At 38.4% G+C, this 18,856-nt stretch overlaps 1 protein-coding gene across 2 annotated transcripts in view; it reads left to right on the top strand.

Moving 5' to 3' along the window:
* Positions 1–750: 750 nt before the first annotated feature.
* Positions 751–18,856, top strand: part of LOC106742588 (cyclin-T) — a 28,269-nt gene continuing 10,163 nt past the window's right edge. The window contains exons 1-7 of one of the 2 annotated variants that reach the window (XM_014615699.1): positions 751–1,752; positions 3,522–3,732; positions 3,853–3,976; positions 4,066–4,111; positions 5,439–5,529; positions 11,763–11,948; positions 12,036–14,978. In XM_014615699.1, coding sequence (XP_014471185.1) covers positions 1,607–1,752; positions 3,522–3,732; positions 3,853–3,976; positions 4,066–4,111; positions 5,439–5,529; positions 11,763–11,948; positions 12,036–14,978 — 3,747 coding nt within the window. In that variant the 5' untranslated portion in view covers positions 751–1,606. Of the gene's footprint in view, positions 1,753–3,521; positions 3,733–3,852; positions 3,977–4,065; positions 4,112–5,438; positions 5,530–11,762; positions 11,949–12,035; positions 16,559–18,856 lie in introns of those variants that run through there. The other variant, XM_014615698.1, reaches the window with a different exon arrangement.

Genomic DNA, 18,856 nt, shown 5'->3' with positions numbered 1-18,856 from the left:
TGTAGCTTGGAAGTACATGTAAACGTAACGGAAATACGAAAAGTCTCTACGTGGCTGGCGTTTTATTGAAATGTGTGAAACATCTTTCTTATTTCATTTTCTAAAATTGTTAATATTATACTATCACACACACATACACAGCAGAAATGTTTAAACATATCACAAGGATGAATTTAAGATGTCAAGATACATTACTTTATAATTTTATATTTATTTTATATTTAGTCATTTATTTAAATTTATGATCGGTAGGGTATTTAATATTATAAATTATTAATAAATTTGCTATGTAATAGTGGTTGTATTACAACAAAATCCTTTTCGTCAGAAGAATCAAATAATGCCACGTGATGCGCCGTGTTGTTTACTACACTCTAGCGTTTCAGCGGTGCGGCGAAAACGAACAGATCTCTTCATTGCACTTTGCACTGAACTATTCTGTACTAGTCTTTCCCAGGGCGGTTTAGTTCAGTTCAGTGCAGTTCTAGTGCAGTTTTAGTGTAGCGAAAAAAAACAGACCTAATGTGTATGTAAAAGTACTTTTTCTTGGTAGCATCGAGAGTCAAACATCGGAGCCAATCAGCAGACAAGAGTCAAACGTGGATTGTCTGCTGATTGGCTCCGACGTTTGACGCTTGACGCTACCATAAAAATGTACCTTAGATTTCTTAAACTTGTGCAGCCAATTCTGCTACAAAGAACAAACCAACAGTCTCGTGCAAGGTGGCGCCATTTCCGCGACCGGTGAGCTAAGGTGCTGCTGCGCTGATGGGCACAGACTGCGCGCACGTCGTACGAGCGTTTTGACGACGCGTATTTGCTGTCGAAAGACGAACGAATTCGTTGGCGGAGAATTCCGCGGGGACCATCATCCGTAAAGCCACAGGAAGAACAGGAGGCCCCGTGAACACGTGCCGTTGACGAAGGACAACAACGGCCCACCTGTATTTCCACAAGTTACGGAACTAGTAATGTCTACTAGCGTTACGTCGAGGTGTGGGTGCATGTTCGGGCAGATGACGATGCGCTGCGTCTACGAGACGCGACGACGTTCATGAGACATTTTCACACGCCCTCGTAACGCAAACGCGTATACAGGCAGCACACGTTTCATTATTATTATGCCGGATCGCGGATCCTCGAAGTTGTCCTTGTAACGATCGGTGTTGGTCCGGATTGCGAGAAGTTAGCGGCAAAGTGGAAGCACCTCTCGAGATTCCGTTATTCCAAGTGGCCACCTCGAACGCGCGTGCTGTTTCTAACGAGAACAAGAGAAAGATTTGCATATACCTGAGACGGCGAATTTCTCGCACTTGAGAATAATAATCTCGCTCTGCTGCTCGAACGACGATACACGCCGGGTCATTCCGTTATCACGTACATAATAGGTCGCGAAGGTGTAATAAGCGCGCACCTTCGGTGCAGGACGCACGCCATTTTCGATCTCCTCGCCGTGAGTAGTGTGAAGTAGACTGCGGGACGACGCGCTGTGTGGTAGTGCGTATCGAGTGTATCTTCCGCCCTCCGCACCCCGCTGGCCAGTCCACGGCCGAATCGCCGTGAAGTGTGCATTTAGTGACTGAGAGAGAGCTGTGTGTACATATAAATGGCGACCAACGAGAAATGGTACTTCTCGAAGGAACAGCTCGCAAATACGCCGAGTAGAAGATGCGGCATCGAGGCGGATAAGGAACTAAGCTACCGCCAGCAGGCGGCCAATTTCATTCAGGACATGGGACAGCGGCTCATGGTGTATCCTTTTTTTTTTTACTCGCGAAACTCGCAACGCACTCTGAAACGTAAAATACTCACGCTCGAGTAGAGTCATGTCGCTTTTCCTGGACGCGTATCTCGTTGTCCTAAACCGCGCGCGCACTCTCCCGTGAATTTTCTCACGTTGCACGGATCTGAAGCACCACCATCTGATGACGTGCCATGATGATCGCGTTGTTCTCCGTGCCCACGTGCCTATTTACTCGAGAGAGAGAGAGAGAGATATTCGTGTCTTAACGAGACCCGATATCGGCGCCTTTATCCCGCATGGCGTCAGCATGGGTGGCGTGCGGGGAGACGCAGGACACACCATATTGGAGTCCGATGCGTCACAGATATCATAAACGGTCATTCTCGTGGAATTTCTCGCGAAACATACGCTGCCCACGAGGACAGACATTTGTGGGAAATGCCATGTTCTTTCTGACACCAATGTTGTACTCTCGGGCGTGTATGTCGATGCAGTGGAGATCAGAGAATAGGGTCATGCTCGCAGAAAGACAGAGAGAAAGAGAGAGAAAGGCCAAAACTTATTAGCCAAACTGAGCTTTAATTTTGCAGAGAACTGCAGCGGCTATAAATTTCCCCATACATTCTTTTTGGTATTCTCCTTACTAGCATTGCTTGTTTCTGTTTCGTGTATTGCAATGATGGAACAAGTAAAAAAGATCTAAGTTTCGGTTTCTAGGTGCTTTCTACATGCTCTAGATGTTAGGTTTGCATCATAGGTTTCTAATCTGATTTCTAGAAACGTCGAGAAGACTCTCTTGAATTTCAATAAGGGGCTGTCTTTTGCAGTTTGTTACGTAAATCTACAAGGATACATTCCTGAGTATCTGAAAAGTAACAGTTGTAACGCTTGTTTGTACATAGTCGAAGGAACTTTGCAACTTGTTAAGCAACAGTAACTCTTATAATCGAGTCTATCTTATTACCCAATTATTTTCACTGTAATCAGACAAAGAAATTGTTATGATGTGTTAACGGTTTTGTTATTTTATATACTTTATATCTTTTTCTCTTTCACTAATATATCAATAAATTTCAGTAAGCTTCAGAACTAAATAACTCATAATCAGTAGTCACATTTGTTACAAATGTTGTTCTCGTAACATTAAATTGTTGATATGGATGGACGAGAAGAATCGACTATTCGTCACATCAACTATCTTACATGGATGTAAAACTTGAAAAAATAAATTATTTTATATATAAACTATTGTATCTTCTATTTTCTGATCTTACCACTTAATCTAATTATATAAAAATTTAAATAACATTGATACTAACTCTTGCTGTGCATTTGTTTTACCATTGCTTTCTTCACCATCTTCTTTGAAGATGGAGATTGTAAAAAAGCAAAACTTTATATATATCTTTTTATTGTTAGGAAACATTACAAACATTAGAAAGACTTTCTTCTTCTTTATCATAACTTGTGTGTGAATTTTGTTAGAAATAGTATTATGAATGGAGAACGAACTCTCAAAGGCACTTGATGATCGTTTATGATATCTGGTGATGCACAATAGGCATTAAGTATTTCCACTAGATATGTTAATTATTATAAAAAAGGGGATTTAAATGTTATCAAAATATCCTTTAATTAGAATAATCTGTTGAATGGTACACCGATACACCGGTAACGCGTTCAAAATCCTTTTTTTCCATTAATTTTCATCCCTTTTTGCGCACAGATCCTTCACAGTAATATTTCTGAGAATTTTCCTTAACTTTACGAAAATCAGATCACAATTATGCATCAACACGGCCATAGTATACATGCACAGGTTTTACGTGTACCACTCGTTTACGCAGTTCCATAGGAATGCCATTGCGGTGACTGCGCTCTTTTTAGCAGCAAAGGTAGAGGAGCAGCCAAGAAAATTAGAACATGTTATCAAAATGGCACATATGTGTCTTCACAGAAACTCAAGTCCTCCTGAAGTCAAGTCTGATGTAAGTTTGGATATTGATCTGCATTAAAACTTGCTACGATCTTTATCAGACTATTCCTATTCTAGTTATAGCTCTAGTTATAGCTCTAGTTATAGCTACTATTTACCTTTGTCATTTCAGCAATACACTGAACAAGCTCAAAACCTAGTGTTCAACGAAAATGTCCTTCTACAAACATTAGGTTTTGATGTTGCCATCGATCATCCCCATACACATATTGTTAGATGTTGCCAATTAGTAAAAGGTATAGTTAATATTTGTATAAATTATTATCAGATATTTTAATTCATCAAATATCTTACCGTTGGCTATAATCAATTTTTATTCTTCTAGCGAGCAAGGATCTGGCCCAGACTTCATATTTGATGGCATCTAATAGGTATCTTGCATTATTTGTTATCTGATACGTCTATTTTAAAAGTAAATTTATTTTTTCTGTTTTGAGATATTCAAATGATTACATTTCAACTTATTTATAGTATATAATAACTAAATAAATCATATAATTTCATATTGTTTGTATAACCATAAAATAGTTTCTCCAATATCACTTTTGATATAACATCGAGAGATAAAAATAGAGAATTCTGACTGTATGTGAACTTACATCATTTTTAAAATTCATACATACGGAGGATCATGTTATACAAATTATTTCTTATTTTGATTTAGTTAAGAATGTTTTCATTGACAGAATATGATAGATGATATATAATATTAATATTTATTTATTTCAAGTTTTGATATGTAACATAATTTTTATTATATATTTTTCATTAATAATTTAATATCTATTTACATATATATTTTAACGACTGTTTTAAAATTAGAGTTTTTTCAATAACGTTTTTCTGGTACTGTGAACGCTAAATTGCGTTCCGGTATTCACTGCCAGTATCGCAAATCTATAGTTTGTGTTATGTATTTGTAGATTTGAAGTATTGGCTGTACTGAAATGCATTTTAGATAAAAATATATTATTACGGTATTTAATTGCATCATTCTCAAAGATATTTAAATACATTGTTCAAAATCATATATGCAGAACTTTATTTTCAATACAAGTATATTTTCTATTTCTTTCCATGACTAAATTTTGTTGTCTATAACATATTAGATAAAGCATAGATATTTTTCTTTGATTGCTGATTTGTTTCAAAAAATAAATTCATATTTATTTGTTAGTATATAGTAACCAAATTATTGATTTTTTCAAAATAGAACTTGCATCATTTTCAAAATAAGTGGCTTATTTCTATCACCTTAAGACCGTGTAGATATATCACTTAGAATATATTTTAAAATTAATTTTCAAACCTATATATTCAGGATATAATAATTGTATAATATTAATAGTATGAATATATTATATATAATATGTGAAGAGAATAAGTAAAATCCGCTAAATATATTATATAAATGTTACATAAAAAAAACTATAAATTTTATATGAAATTTCCTTATGATTTTCTCATAACTTTATAGTTATATTTTATCAAAATCTCATAAAATTATAGTATAACAATAATTTCATAGATTTACCTCTTTATTGATATTTATATAATTGATACATGTATTTGTTTCGCCTTTTATGTATTATTATTAGATTTTAACTTATGTAGACTTTTACAACTATCAAATAATCCACTATTTATTTACAGACTATACAAATTCTTGTATTTAATATTTTATTAATACTCTTTCAGTTTACATTTGACGACAATGTGTCTGCAATATAAACCCACGGTTGTTGCCTGCTTCTGCATACACTTGACATGTAAATGGTCTGAATGGGAGGTAAGAAACATTTTCTATAACACATATTTATATATTTATGAGGAAAAGTCAGTATTATCCATGAAAATCCATAAGTTTTAAATATTCATAAGAAATGAAACAAGTATTAACCACTTGAGTGTCACGCGTGCAATAGTGCGCACCAGTGTCCATCCTATAAATGGCACGCGTGCATTACAAGGCTTGTTTGATAAGTTTCGAGCCTAACAGTAAAACATATATTTTTAGGCAAAATCGATTTTATCTTTCAATATAGTCTCCTTTTAGCTCGATGCACTCGGTCCATCTCTTCTTTAGTCCCTTTATTCCATCAGTAAAAGTTAGCGTCCTGCATAATACTCGTTTACGGCGTTCACTTCATTATTGGTCGTGAATTTTTCTCCTCTCCACCATTTTTTCGGGAACGAAAAAATTACAAAGGACTAGGTGGGTACGGGGGGGGGGGGGCTAATTTGTAGCGTAATTCATGCAGTTTGGCCATAGCGATTGCGGATGTGTGAGCTGGTGCGTTGTCCTAGTGAAAAAGTACTTTTTTCTTTCTCAAATGCTGTTGTTTTTTCTACGATTTCTTCTTTCAAACGTTCCAATAATGGTGCACAATATTCACTGGTGATAGTTTTTCCTTTCTGAAGATAATCGATAAGCGATATGCCATGGCTATCCCCAAAAACAGTCGCCAAAAATAATCTTTCCGGCCAAACGTCTTTGCCTTTTTTAGAGTTGGTTCGCCTGATGAAATCCACTGTTTTGACTGTTCTTTTCTCTCAGGTATAGTGGTGAATCCATGTTTCATCAACAAATCACAGTTTCAGTCACAAATCAATGCAAAAAATCCTCTGTATCCCGCTTGAACCAATCTAAACACTTCTTTGAGATATTGTATTAAATGCATTTTTGGTCTAATGTCAGCAAACGCGACACTCATCGCGCAACCAGCCTTCTTATACTCAAATCTTCATGTAATATTTTGAACATAGCTCAGAAGATATGCCTATAGCATCTGCTATTTCTCTGACTTTCAGTCTCTGATTATCCAGTACGATTTGATGCATTTTGTCGACCATTTCCTCAGTTGTTGCTGTTTGTAGACGTTCATCATCAAACACTCTTGTATGGTCACGTTTAAAATCGGCAACCCAAACTTTAACAGTTGAAAACGAAGGACCACAGTCACCGTAAACAGAATCCAACTCGGTTTTGATTTCCATTGGTATTTTCCCTTTTAAATTCAAGTATTTAATTACGGAACGATATTTAATTTTTCCATCGTTGAAAAATATAAATATATAAATATAAACACACGCGTACTACAACTAATTATCAAAACAAAACAAAGCGTCGCATATAGCTGAAAATTTAGGAGCAGCCTTTAAAAAGATGCAGCTTTCATATTTCACAACAGTTTCCGACCAGTGATACAATCTTCATTGTTCATATTTGAAACTTATCAAACAACCAACGTATTGCGTACTCTCGCGTCAGAAAGAACTTGCCTTATTTCTTCGCTAAAAATGTATTACAGAATGTAAAAAGTCACTACTTTTATGTTTTCGATGTCAAGGCGTACGAATTTTATATCAAAATTAAATAATGTTCATTCCCTGATGCACTATTTTCTATTTTCTATTTAATACGAATTTTAATTTAGTTTGTTTTATTAGATTTTTTTCTCTACATTAAATAATAATAATAAAAATAATCAAAATTAAGTAATTTCCAATCCTTGATGTATTGTATTCTGTTTAATAGTACCTTAATTTAGTTTGTTTATTAGATTTTTTTTCTATATTTTCATTTGAAGACTAATTATGCTTTAAAATTATGCTTCCATAATATTTTTTTTTGTTAACACTTTGCGGGCCGCTGTCACGCTGACGTGACTTTTGCTCGCCAACGGTTATCGGCCGCTGTCACGCTGGCGTGACTTTTGAAGGCGAGCAGTAGAACCTGCGTGAATCTCGCCGGCGGCAGCGTAACGGCGCTTCGATAAATGCGCGGCCCGCAAAGTGTTAAAAAAAAAACAAGTATCAAATGAAATTTTAATAAATATTTTCGGAAATTATAAGCAATTTATCTTTGTGCATTTGCTGATAATGTGAATCACAACCTCGAAGTGTACCACGATGCGACTGCAACGTATATGATTTTACACCCTTTTGTTTTTTGTTTTAAAAATAAAACAAAAACTATGAAAACATAATTTTAATCCCCAAATCAATGTATATATCATTGATTTTAATCCCCAAATCAATGTTAATAAAAAAAAGAAATCTAAGAAAATAAACTGAATTAAGGTACGTATTAAACAGAAAACAGTGCATTGGGGATTGAAAATTATTTAATTTTGATATAAAATTCATATTCCTTGATATTGAAAACATAAAATTAGTGGCTTTCTAAATTCATTATTACATTTTTAATGTAGAAATGAGGTTCTTTCTGATGCAAGAGTGTACAATAGTGTGCGCGTACCACTTTTGGGACGGACACTGGTGTATACTATTGTACGTGTGCTATTCAAGTGGTTAATCTAAAAAATCCGTTTATTTTTTCAACAAGCCTGTTGCAAACCATAAAGAATAGTTCAATCCCAATCTTAAAAATCTTTTTTTTTTTTTTATTCAGATGGTGTGTGATGCTATAATATGTTAAGAAAGTTTGTAAGAATTTAAAGATTAAAGGGTCCGGTCTTAAGAGGCGAATTCAGAAACGTATTTTCAGCGATTTTTTTATACATAAAAATTAAGATGTTAAAAGACTATATATCGTTAAAAAGTATATTCAATGTAGATTAAAAATAAATATTTTTATTTTTATTCCAATTACGTAGTTTAATATGAATTATAGTCTTATATGAAATTAAAACTGCAAGTATAGTCAAACGGTAGACAAAATGGAAGTCGTGCCGTTCTGAAAATAAAAAGTTCAGTTTTTTTTTTATGGACTTGTGACTTTCTTTTAAACTAAGATTATTAATATCGCATGCATATTTTCAATCACGGCGGTAATTAAAAAAAAATAGTTCCAATTTTATTCATTTTTTTCTCTTATTTGACTTCCAAAACAATAGAAAAAATCGGTTTATACTGATTCTAAATTATTCTATTTCAAGCGATAACGGCATGTTTGTTGAATATAACTGTAAGAGCGGAAGCCAATCGGACAAGTAGTTTTTTTAAATCCATGTTCGAAAACATGGTTTTGAGAAAAACGAATTTCAAGTTTAATGAAATATTTTTCGTGACAATATATCGAAACTTTTGAACTTACCTTTAATCAGTCATTCCTAGCCAGGACCATAAAGGGAATCTTCTTCAAAAATTTTGTTCTGTGATATTCTGAGCATCAATTCTGGCTTCTTTGGAGCTCGAAAATACGTGATGCTCCGAGCACTTGAGACGGTCGTTGTTCTGCGTAATGGCAAAATCATAGGCTGTGCTGTTAATGGTTATGCCAATTACCTCCATTATTTTGAAAACATTTATTAATCCATCGTTGAAGATATTAATTGTTAAAAAATTGGCGATGTCAACTACTCTTCTGCTGGCGAAAATATGCTTAGGGGCGAATGTTCATATTAATGAATTTAAAGATTCAATATTGTTTTGAGTATGTGCTCCGAGGCATCTTTCTAATAAATTATTCGAAGACAAATTTTCTTAAATTGGTTTTATGCATTCTAAAACTTTTTTTGTCAAGAGATACATCGTGCGTAAGTGTCTCGAGCTTTCCATTAATTTCTACTTGTCGCCATTTTTTACATTTATGTTAACTTTCAAGACCCGACAGGCAATAATGATATTATGGGCTATTCTTAAGATTATAAACTTTCGAAAAATACAAAAAAAAATCGATTTTTTGAAGCTTCAAGACCGAAAATCCCCTTAAGGTCCGCATTCTTAACGTGCTTTCAACGACGTTAGCGTACTAACAAGATAAGAAATTATCACAGAAATTATCATATACGTTTTTATAGCAAAATTCCTATTCAACTATTAACCCCTTGACATACAAATAAAACGGAATTTGATGCGTCCGAAAAATACTATTTAATTTTGCTCAATGAACAGTTATGTGCAAGCTTGTGAAATAATTCAATAATCACAAGTGAAATAATTGAATAATCTAATAATATATTGCACATCACCGGAGACAATTCTTGACGTCTCGGAGACGTCAAAGTCTACAATGGTACATGAAATGAATGACGTCTCCCAGACGTCATTGTATGTCAAGGGGTTGACATATTAACGCGCTAACATTGTTGTAAGCGCGTTCAGAATATAGGTCTAATAGTTAAAGGAATATAAAATAACGAGAAATATATCGTATTAGAAAACGTGAAAAGAAATTTGTTAAATGATTATATAATAGCTTTGAGACAAGAGACAACTTTCTAACAAAAATATTTTTTCCAATATAATTTTCTACATTAGCATTTTTCCTCTTTCTTTATTAATCTTCCATCAACAGATGTTTCTACTGATACAGATATTTTGAATTTCTTTGTAACTGGCTAATCTTTCTCCTTGCGTAATTTATATATAGAGGAGAAAATGATATTATAGCTCTCCATTTAAATTTTGTACAATAACTTTGTCAATAATCAATATTTTAAATTAAAAACTTAACGATTGTACTTGCCAAAATATTGTTCAATCAATTTTAAGTTCAAAATTATGAAATATTTATTATTTAGAACATTATTTATAAAAATGTTGCGACACTGCATAATGGTTCGAAGAGGTGATAATGTGGCCCTCTACTAAAATAGATTTAAAACATTGATTTTGTTTACAAAAACAGTGTTTTGTTTTAACACTGTTTAAACAAATTTATATATTTATTTAAAATAAACTCTCTTAGGAAAATCAACAATGAATATAACCGTGAATTTTTAATGTAAATAGTGACTTACCTGTTATAAGGTAAATATAAACTGTTAAAAGGACAGTTTTTACAAAAGGAATAGATTTTTTAATTTAACTTGTATTATTGTCTTATCGAATAACTACTTCGACATGAAAACCTCGAAAATAAGGCTATGTTAAATCTATTTTAGTGGAAGGCCGATTTAACAAAATGCCGTGTTATTGTTTAACATTAACTCGAAATATATACAGCAGAAAAAATTTTAAATAACAAACCAAATATTTAAGTGTATGTATATTCGTGTGACAACACGCTTGAGTTTAAGAAGAATGAGGAAGTATGTGTAATTAAATGATAAAATGTGTATTGAAAACATTTCGAAATGCTCGAAAGTAATAATGCATTATAACAAATGACAGCTATTGTGTATTGGCATATTAACGCCACCGTATAACGGCGGGCTACTAAACAAATGATTTCGTAGTAATCATTAAAATCCATTACCTAATAGCAGAGATATTAAGGATGACTTTCACCAACTCCGATTAAGTTAATCGACGGTTAATCGACACTTAAACGACTAATCGCATTGGTCAATTAGCTAAACTGATCAATGCGATTAGTCGTTTAAGCATCGGTTAACCGTTGTTTGACTTAACCAGAATTGGTGAGTCACCGTAAGGGCTACTTTCACCAATTTCGGTTAACCTAACCGACTGATTAACTCAACGGAATTGACCAATCGCATTAGTCAATTAGCTAATTTAAAATTAAATAATTAATTATTAATTAATTGTTAATTAATAATCTAAAAATTAGCTAAACTGATCGATGTGATTGGTCAATTCCGTTGAATTAACCGTCGATTAACTTTAACCGAAATTGGTAAAAATTGGTAAAAATGTGGACTTAAGAAGGGGTTCATAATATCTGCAAGGGCTATAATATCACTTTCTCTTCTATGTATATATAAAATTATAGAAAGATGTGATACGAAATATTCTATATTTCCGATATATAATAAATTATAGAACAAATTATACAACATAAATTTTCTTATATAATTTATTCTATATAGACTAATAAAAGAATTTATATAGAACTATATCTTTTGAATGAGCAAAAGATTGTAATAATGTAAAACATTGTAGTAAAACAAAGTGGTCACAATCTTTTTTTATTTTTCTCAAAAAATCAAGAACACTTTAAAAATTCATAATAAAAAATATGAAGCAATCGGTAGAAAACAGTTGTACTCATCGTGCTTTTATATCGGTTTACGTAGATTTTAATTATGCCGTATCAAAATTAACATATATCGATCGTGCTTCTAACGATTACTTGTCTTTTTTTCCGCACAGATACCACAAAGTAATGAAGGGAAACCTTGGTTCTGGTACGTGGATAAGGCCGTAACTGCGGAATTGTTGCATCAGCTAACATTAGAATTTCTTCACATATTCGGCAAAGTTTCGTCGAAGTTAAGTCAGGCCGCTAAAGGCCGGAGCCCAAGCATGCACCATCCGAGTTTGTCGGGTTCCCCATTTGTAAGTAATTTCACGGAACGTGCAACGAACATCTCACGAATAAAAATCTATTTTGGAGCGGAGACTGATATTTCTTTCGCTATATAGGATATTGAGCCGCATAAGATCCAATCGCCCGCAACGTCGGATGGCGGACCTTCTACTTCTCACGCGAGCCGACCACATCACTCGCAGGAGAAGCAGGAGAAGCCGGGAGACGAGAAAGGCGCGACCTCATCATCAGCGAGGCCAATCGACTACCGCGAATATCGGGAGAAGAAAGAGCGCGAGCGCTTGGAGCGAGAGAAAAGCGCGCTCGCGTCAATGAGCACGCAGGGTCACATCACCGATCCCAACAAGCATCACTCCCATCACCACAAACTCGTGACAAATATGCCGAACAAGCACCAGTTGCCGTCGATGCAAAAATCGGGGTTACATCATAATCATCACCACCGGCCCGACGTGAAGGTGAATCCGGTCTTGCAGAGACATTCGGCCGGCACGCAAATCAGGGAGACCAGCCGCGATCCTAACCGGCAGAGATTACCGAGGGAATACATCGGTGGCACAAGTACCGGTAGTGTTGCGCATCCGTCGAGAGACGTTAGCTTGGACGCTGCCGTCGATGTTGCAACTCATCAAGCGGATGTAGGGGCCGCGCAGAACGTGAGCCACGGTAATTCGCAAGAAAAGCCGTCGAGCAACAACAACTACAACTTACACAGGCTGAACACGCTCGACGGTAAGCAGCAGCCATACGATAAGAGGATGCACGAGCTCAGGCGTAGCAAACCGACAGAGCACAAAAAGGACGGCGAGCCGAAAGCATACGGCGATAAGTACACGGATCTCGCCTCCAGGGTGGACCGACAGCGACGCAAGTCGGACACGTTGGAGCAGAGATGCGAGGAGGTACGGAAGCTGATCGAGAAGCCGCTACCGCTGCCACCGAAACCAACGGAGGCACCGTATATGTTGAATGCGCAAAAACAGGCGCACCATAGCAAATACGAGAAATCATTGGGCACTTCGCACGCGGTCGAAGCGAAACATTCAGCGATGGGACAGAGCGCGCTGACACAGGATAAGTCGCCCAGCGCGCCCACAGCCGCCTCCACTGTTATGCCTCAGGTGTCACAGAAGAGCACGCCGGCCAGGAGTATGCACAACCAGCATTCGGCTTACGGCGTGTCTCAAATCCTGAAAGACACCATCAAGAACGGCAGCTCTCAGCCGTGTTTGTCCACGTTAAACAATGTGGACGATACTAAGCTGGAGAAACGGCCAAGGATTCATGACGACTCCGAGAAAATCTCCGTCGACGTGCAGCAACAGACGCCACCTACTAGCCGACATAGGTCACTTTTCAGCCCGGAAACGCCGACCACGAGAGAGCCTCATGTGCAGAAGCTCAAGTCGAAACAGAAGACACCGGCGGTGAGGGCTATAAAGCAAGAGCGCGTGTCGCCGTTCACGAGTCCAATGGAATCGCAGCAACAGGACTCATTGGTGATGAAGCGGTCGTCCAGCGACAATACAGTGCCACACAAAAGGCCGCGCACCACCAGTACCGGCGAAAACACCGGCGAACATCCGGTGAAAGTAAAGACCGAGGATTCATCTAGCTTGGAGGCTATGAGGATACTCGGTCGCGTACCTGAGTTGATCCAACCGATTCGCGACGCTCCGCTATCGACGAGCAGTGGCCAAGCCAGTTCTTCGGCGATTACCGGCGCAGATGTGAAGCCACCGACGGAGCAGTTCGTCAAATACGAGCTGGACGCGACAGTGCCTCGTCTAAACGCGACGATAACGCAGCACAAAGTGGCATCGATGAGCATGCAGGCACTGACGAACGGTTTGGATTCGAACCCAGTGATAAAGCAAGAGTGTTTAGAACAACACGTGAAAAAGGAGCAACCGCACAGGATTCAGCAGCCGGTCAACGTGAAGCTCGAGCAATCGCATTCCCATTCGCAACAGCCGAGGCTCGAATACTCACCGATGAAGTCTGCGCAAAGCATCAGCGCGTTACTACAAGAGCCACTAGCCCCGATGCCATCGTTGCTGCAAGTAACAATGCAACATATCTCGACTCACAGTCAGCAAATGCAGCCGGACCTTCTGCAGCAACAACAACAGCAGCAATCCACTATTCATTTGCTGACGAACCAACAATTCCCGATGACCACATCTAGTAATTTATCTGTGTCGACCGCAAGTGACACCGCGTCGATAATCTCGACAGTCGACATGAGTGCTCTCTCGTGTGTGCCGCTCGCGCATCAATCGAGCGGCACAGAGCTTATGTCCGTCCCGCTCCCGATCGTTGCCCCGATAGCGCCCGTATCTGAGGAGAAACGATCGGATCATCATAAGATCGAGAAGAAAAAGAAGAAGAAAAAACATAAAGAGAAGGATAAGAGCCGCGAGAAACACAAACATAAGCACAAGGATAAGGACAAAGAGAAACATCGAGAGAAGGGCAAAGAGCGGAGCGAAGAGATCCCGGCGGCGGCGCCCATTAAAATCACTATCCCCAAGGATAAGCTGAACTTGAGCACCGAGGCGTCGCCAAATGTAACCGTCGCGTCGGCCGGTAACAGTGCGGCACTGTCGAACAAGTCACCGCAGAATACTGGGCTGAAAATCAAGATCCCGAAGGAGCGACTTAAGGGGACGGACAGTGTGCCCAGTTCACCGGCGCAGCCGGTCGTTCAGGGACCCCTGAAGATCAAAATACGGACCGACAGTATCTCCAGGAGTTCCGCGGCGCCGCCGACGACCTCGCTATCGCCACAAGCACCGCCGCTGCTCCAACCGACGGCAGGGAGCAGCAGTTCGAGCGGTGCTACGAGCGGCTCGCACGCAGCCTCCGAGCCGACAAGCGAAAGCGCGAGTCGGAAACGTGAGCGGACCGACCAGGAGAGCGGGACTACCGGCCAGCCGTCCACGAAGAAGCAGTCACAGTTAGCTGCGACGAGCTACGGCCACCGACCCGGAGAACGGCAGAATGGCAGGCATTATAGTTCCGGAAGCAGTAATAAGGTACGTGGAGGTGGTAGAGGTGCCCGCCATTATAGCGGCCGCGCCCTCCCACCACTGGCCACTGGTCCTTACGCAGCCTCCGGCCAGCGCAGTGGCGACGGTTACTATCAACGTGATAGTTATGGTAGTAATCGCAATCAACCTCCCTACCCACCCCATCAGTCCCTCTCGGCGATTCCGCCCGCCGTTCGCGGCGAGCTAGGGTACGCGAGGAGTGGCCACGCCGGCCAAGCGGATCAATACTACTTCGCTAACTACCCTACGTCGCACGCTATGTACAATTCCGCCGGATACGCGTTCGATCCTGCTTTCTACCAGCGATTTCAACAGTATCAACAACAACAACCCTTTACATCGTCCATGTATCCGGCGGGAGGTGTTATAATGACGCCGGAAGGCGCCATTGATACGTCAGTGCCGCCACCGTCGATGCTGCAGAATCTTCGCAGGAACCAGAACGTCATGCACCAGCCGCCCGTCCAGCAGAACACGACGGCGTCATCGTTACCACCTCCGCCGCCACCGCCTCCTCCACCGTTACCGTGTGGCCCGCCACCTCGTGCCACACCTCCCCCTCCACCGCCTTCACCGTAGCTATAGATGCCCCTGACACTTCGCCATTGTGTTTCATTCTTGTGTCGTGTAGTAGATAGCAGTTCTATGACGCAACAGTACTACAGCTGCTTCGAGTCCCCGGTAACGGTATTCTTACGATCCTAAGTAGACGTGCTCGTTATTTCCATCGTGAGACCGGTGAAGCTCGAGAGCTTCGCTTCTCACAATGACGTCCTGATGGTTCGGTTTTTTTCTCTTGTCAATCGTTACAGTTCTGTTTCTTCTCTTGCGCGAACGATCGTTTTCTCCTATACTGCCTCTCTCTCGTATTTGTTAGTGGGCCTTACCTTTTCGAATGATTTATTCTGTGATCGCCCCATGATAGAAGAACATGAGTGAATGTTTCGATTGAATTGAGGAGAGGTCGGAGTCCACCTGCAAAACCGAACGATAGTATTGTTTTGTTTGGTGATTCTTTCTTTTCGAATGCAATTCTTTTCGAATCTGCGAATGGCAGAATTAGTAACATGTGGTTACCATATTGTTTTCTTTATCATTACCTACGACTGCTTCGACCTTTATCTCTTTTATGTACGTGTAGTGGCATTAACACTTATCACTGTAACATACTTTATCAATTGGATATACACTTGGATTCTTCGGGCATTCTGGTTCTGTCAATAGTGATGCACGAACTTGAGATCACGACACGACGTCGTGACGGTGTGGGCTTGAATCGCACAATTTTAGAAGAAATTTCGTGAGAACTGCAACATACGCAAATGTGTATGCGTGAAAGCTGCTCAATTTATGATATTACCAAATTTGTCGTCAAATTGAAATATTAATTCGACTTAATATTGATGATAACTTAATATTGATGACTTACATATTGATAATATAAATGATCGAAATACGATAATTATACATTAAAGCCTAATCAGCTCTAAAACAACTGCAAAAAGTGCAAAATTATCGGATGGATTATCTTCTTTTTTTTTCGTAGGCGAATCGTTTACGAAATATTTTGCTAGTTATTTATTTATTCATTAATTTCTTATTTTGTACATATAAATATATACGTGTATACGTGTATATATATATGTATTTACATGTGTATATATATACATATATAGAATGTCTCAGATGTTCCGGGACGGCTAATATCTCGGAAAGTATGCATTTTTGAGAAAAATGTTTCAGACACAAGTTGCAGGGTATAGAGTGATGTATTTAGTAATGTTAACAGTTTGACTTTAGGTTGCGTCACAAAAGCCAGATTAAAGTCGTTTTTTTTTATGGGACACCCTATTTTTGATTCCGTAATCTAATAGCCGGTGTCAAAAGCTTTTCAAAATATTATAACAAAATAATTTTTCATTAAATACTTCCCGGGTTATGAGGGTTGAATATTAGAGTACCGTCGTTTTTAGCATTACCCAAGATGTACGTGGAGATTGCTCAATCGAATTCATACCTCTTTTAAGCTTCTCTGCATACACATACACGCACACACAAAAGACATGTAAATCCGATCGTGCAATCTCTATGCGGTATACCTTGGTTAGTGCTAATGTCGGCGGTACTCGACATTCATAATTCAGAAAATACGTAATGAAAAATAACTTTGTTATATATTGATATATTGATATATTTTCCTAAGAGAATATTTTCTTCGCATAATAATCAACTAGCGAAAGTATATGACCACTTAATTACGTGACTTAAAGACAATTTTTCCGCAAAAATAGCCGAATTTCGTAACAACAGTTGCATTGAGTTGAACTTACTTGAAACGAAAATTGCGTAGCCACGTGAACGTTTGAGAAAAAGGACACTGCCAAGTGATAAACGATGAAAAGTCGTTGTGATTTCTTCTTTATAACTAATGGAAATGTGTATATCGCGAGTGAAAGTTGAATTTATAGTCAAAAAATACGATGTTGCGAAACTGATGACTATAATTTTCTATGGACATTAACGACATTATTACGACAAACTATTATCGATTGATATAACGAAATAGTTTAATAGCAACAAGATAAGTATTATTTGTTTTGTTGTTTGATAAACAATTATATTAAGAAAATATTATCACGTAGATGCGTGAATGTTAAATATTTGGTCGGAAATAAATTAGAATAGAAAATACTGTGAAGCGAGAGCGTGCGAGCGACCGTATCAGCAGAATGTATGTCAGATCATGATTGATGTCATGATAATCAACCAATGTTAGTAAACAAATATCGCGTTTATATGTATTTGCAATATCAAAATCGAAACAAAGGTCATAAAGGGTCCAATTTTGAGACGCGCCCGCGCGCGCGCGCGCGCGCGCGTGTGTGTGTGTGCGTGTGTATGTATGTATGTGTATGTATGTATGTGTATATATATATATATATATATATATATATGTTCTACTTCGCGCACCAACTGCATTCTTTATAAATCTGGCGCTCAACGCGGTAGCATTGATATCAATGACTGCGTTCAGCAAAGTCAGTCACTGTGTCAGCGCTTCTTGCCGCGCCGTCCACAGTTTGAAAATTCTGCTGAACGCTCCTCCGTTGTTGGATTGTATTCGCTTATATTTCACAACGCGCTTATTAAGCTCCGTCTCCGATATAGAAGATAGAGATAATAACGACCGTTCAGTGAACATACGAGTCGCGAACAGACGTTCAGCAGAAAATTTCTCGCAAATAGTTGCATAAGCTGCTGTTTCTGCTGAACGTGAGCATTATCTCGTAGACGATCGTGGTTTTGTGACCATAGACATGTAAAATAGACTGAGCCCATTGAAGGACTCGAAGCCGGATTAGTAAGAGAGGAAGAGAGCAGTAGAGACAGTGGTGCTTTCCGCGTTTTCTAGTATAGTTGGCGGGGAGAAGGAAAGAGGAGAAGAGACACAGTTTTACAAATACTATGAACTAATAATTACGAGTGCACACATTGGTGTACTATTTATGCGTCTTCTTACACAATATTCCTCCCATTTCTTCACTCTTTTACTCTCTTTTACCCACTCTCACTCTTCTGCTTCTCCTACATCGCCCCCTCTTACAGTACTGTGTTACATTATTGTGTGACAGAGAAGCTCCACTGTTAACANTATATATATATATATATACACACATACGTACATACACATATATATATTCACACACGCGCGTATGTGTAACACTTTGACGGAGGAGTCGAATATTCTTGTAAATTTTTATTCGCTGGCATTATTGAACAATGCAAATACCAATCTTTTGCGACCAAAGTGTTACAAGTTGTACATTATGATGTATGATATGCAAGAACGGTATTATATTGAA

Source organism: Dinoponera quadriceps, unplaced genomic scaffold, assembly GCF_001313825.1.
Source record: "Dinoponera quadriceps isolate SergipeBrazil2010 unplaced genomic scaffold, ASM131382v1 scaffold113, whole genome shotgun sequence".
Classification (NCBI taxonomy): Eukaryota; Metazoa; Arthropoda; class Insecta; order Hymenoptera; family Formicidae; genus Dinoponera; species Dinoponera quadriceps.
This window is presented reverse-complemented; position numbering and strand designations above follow the sequence as displayed.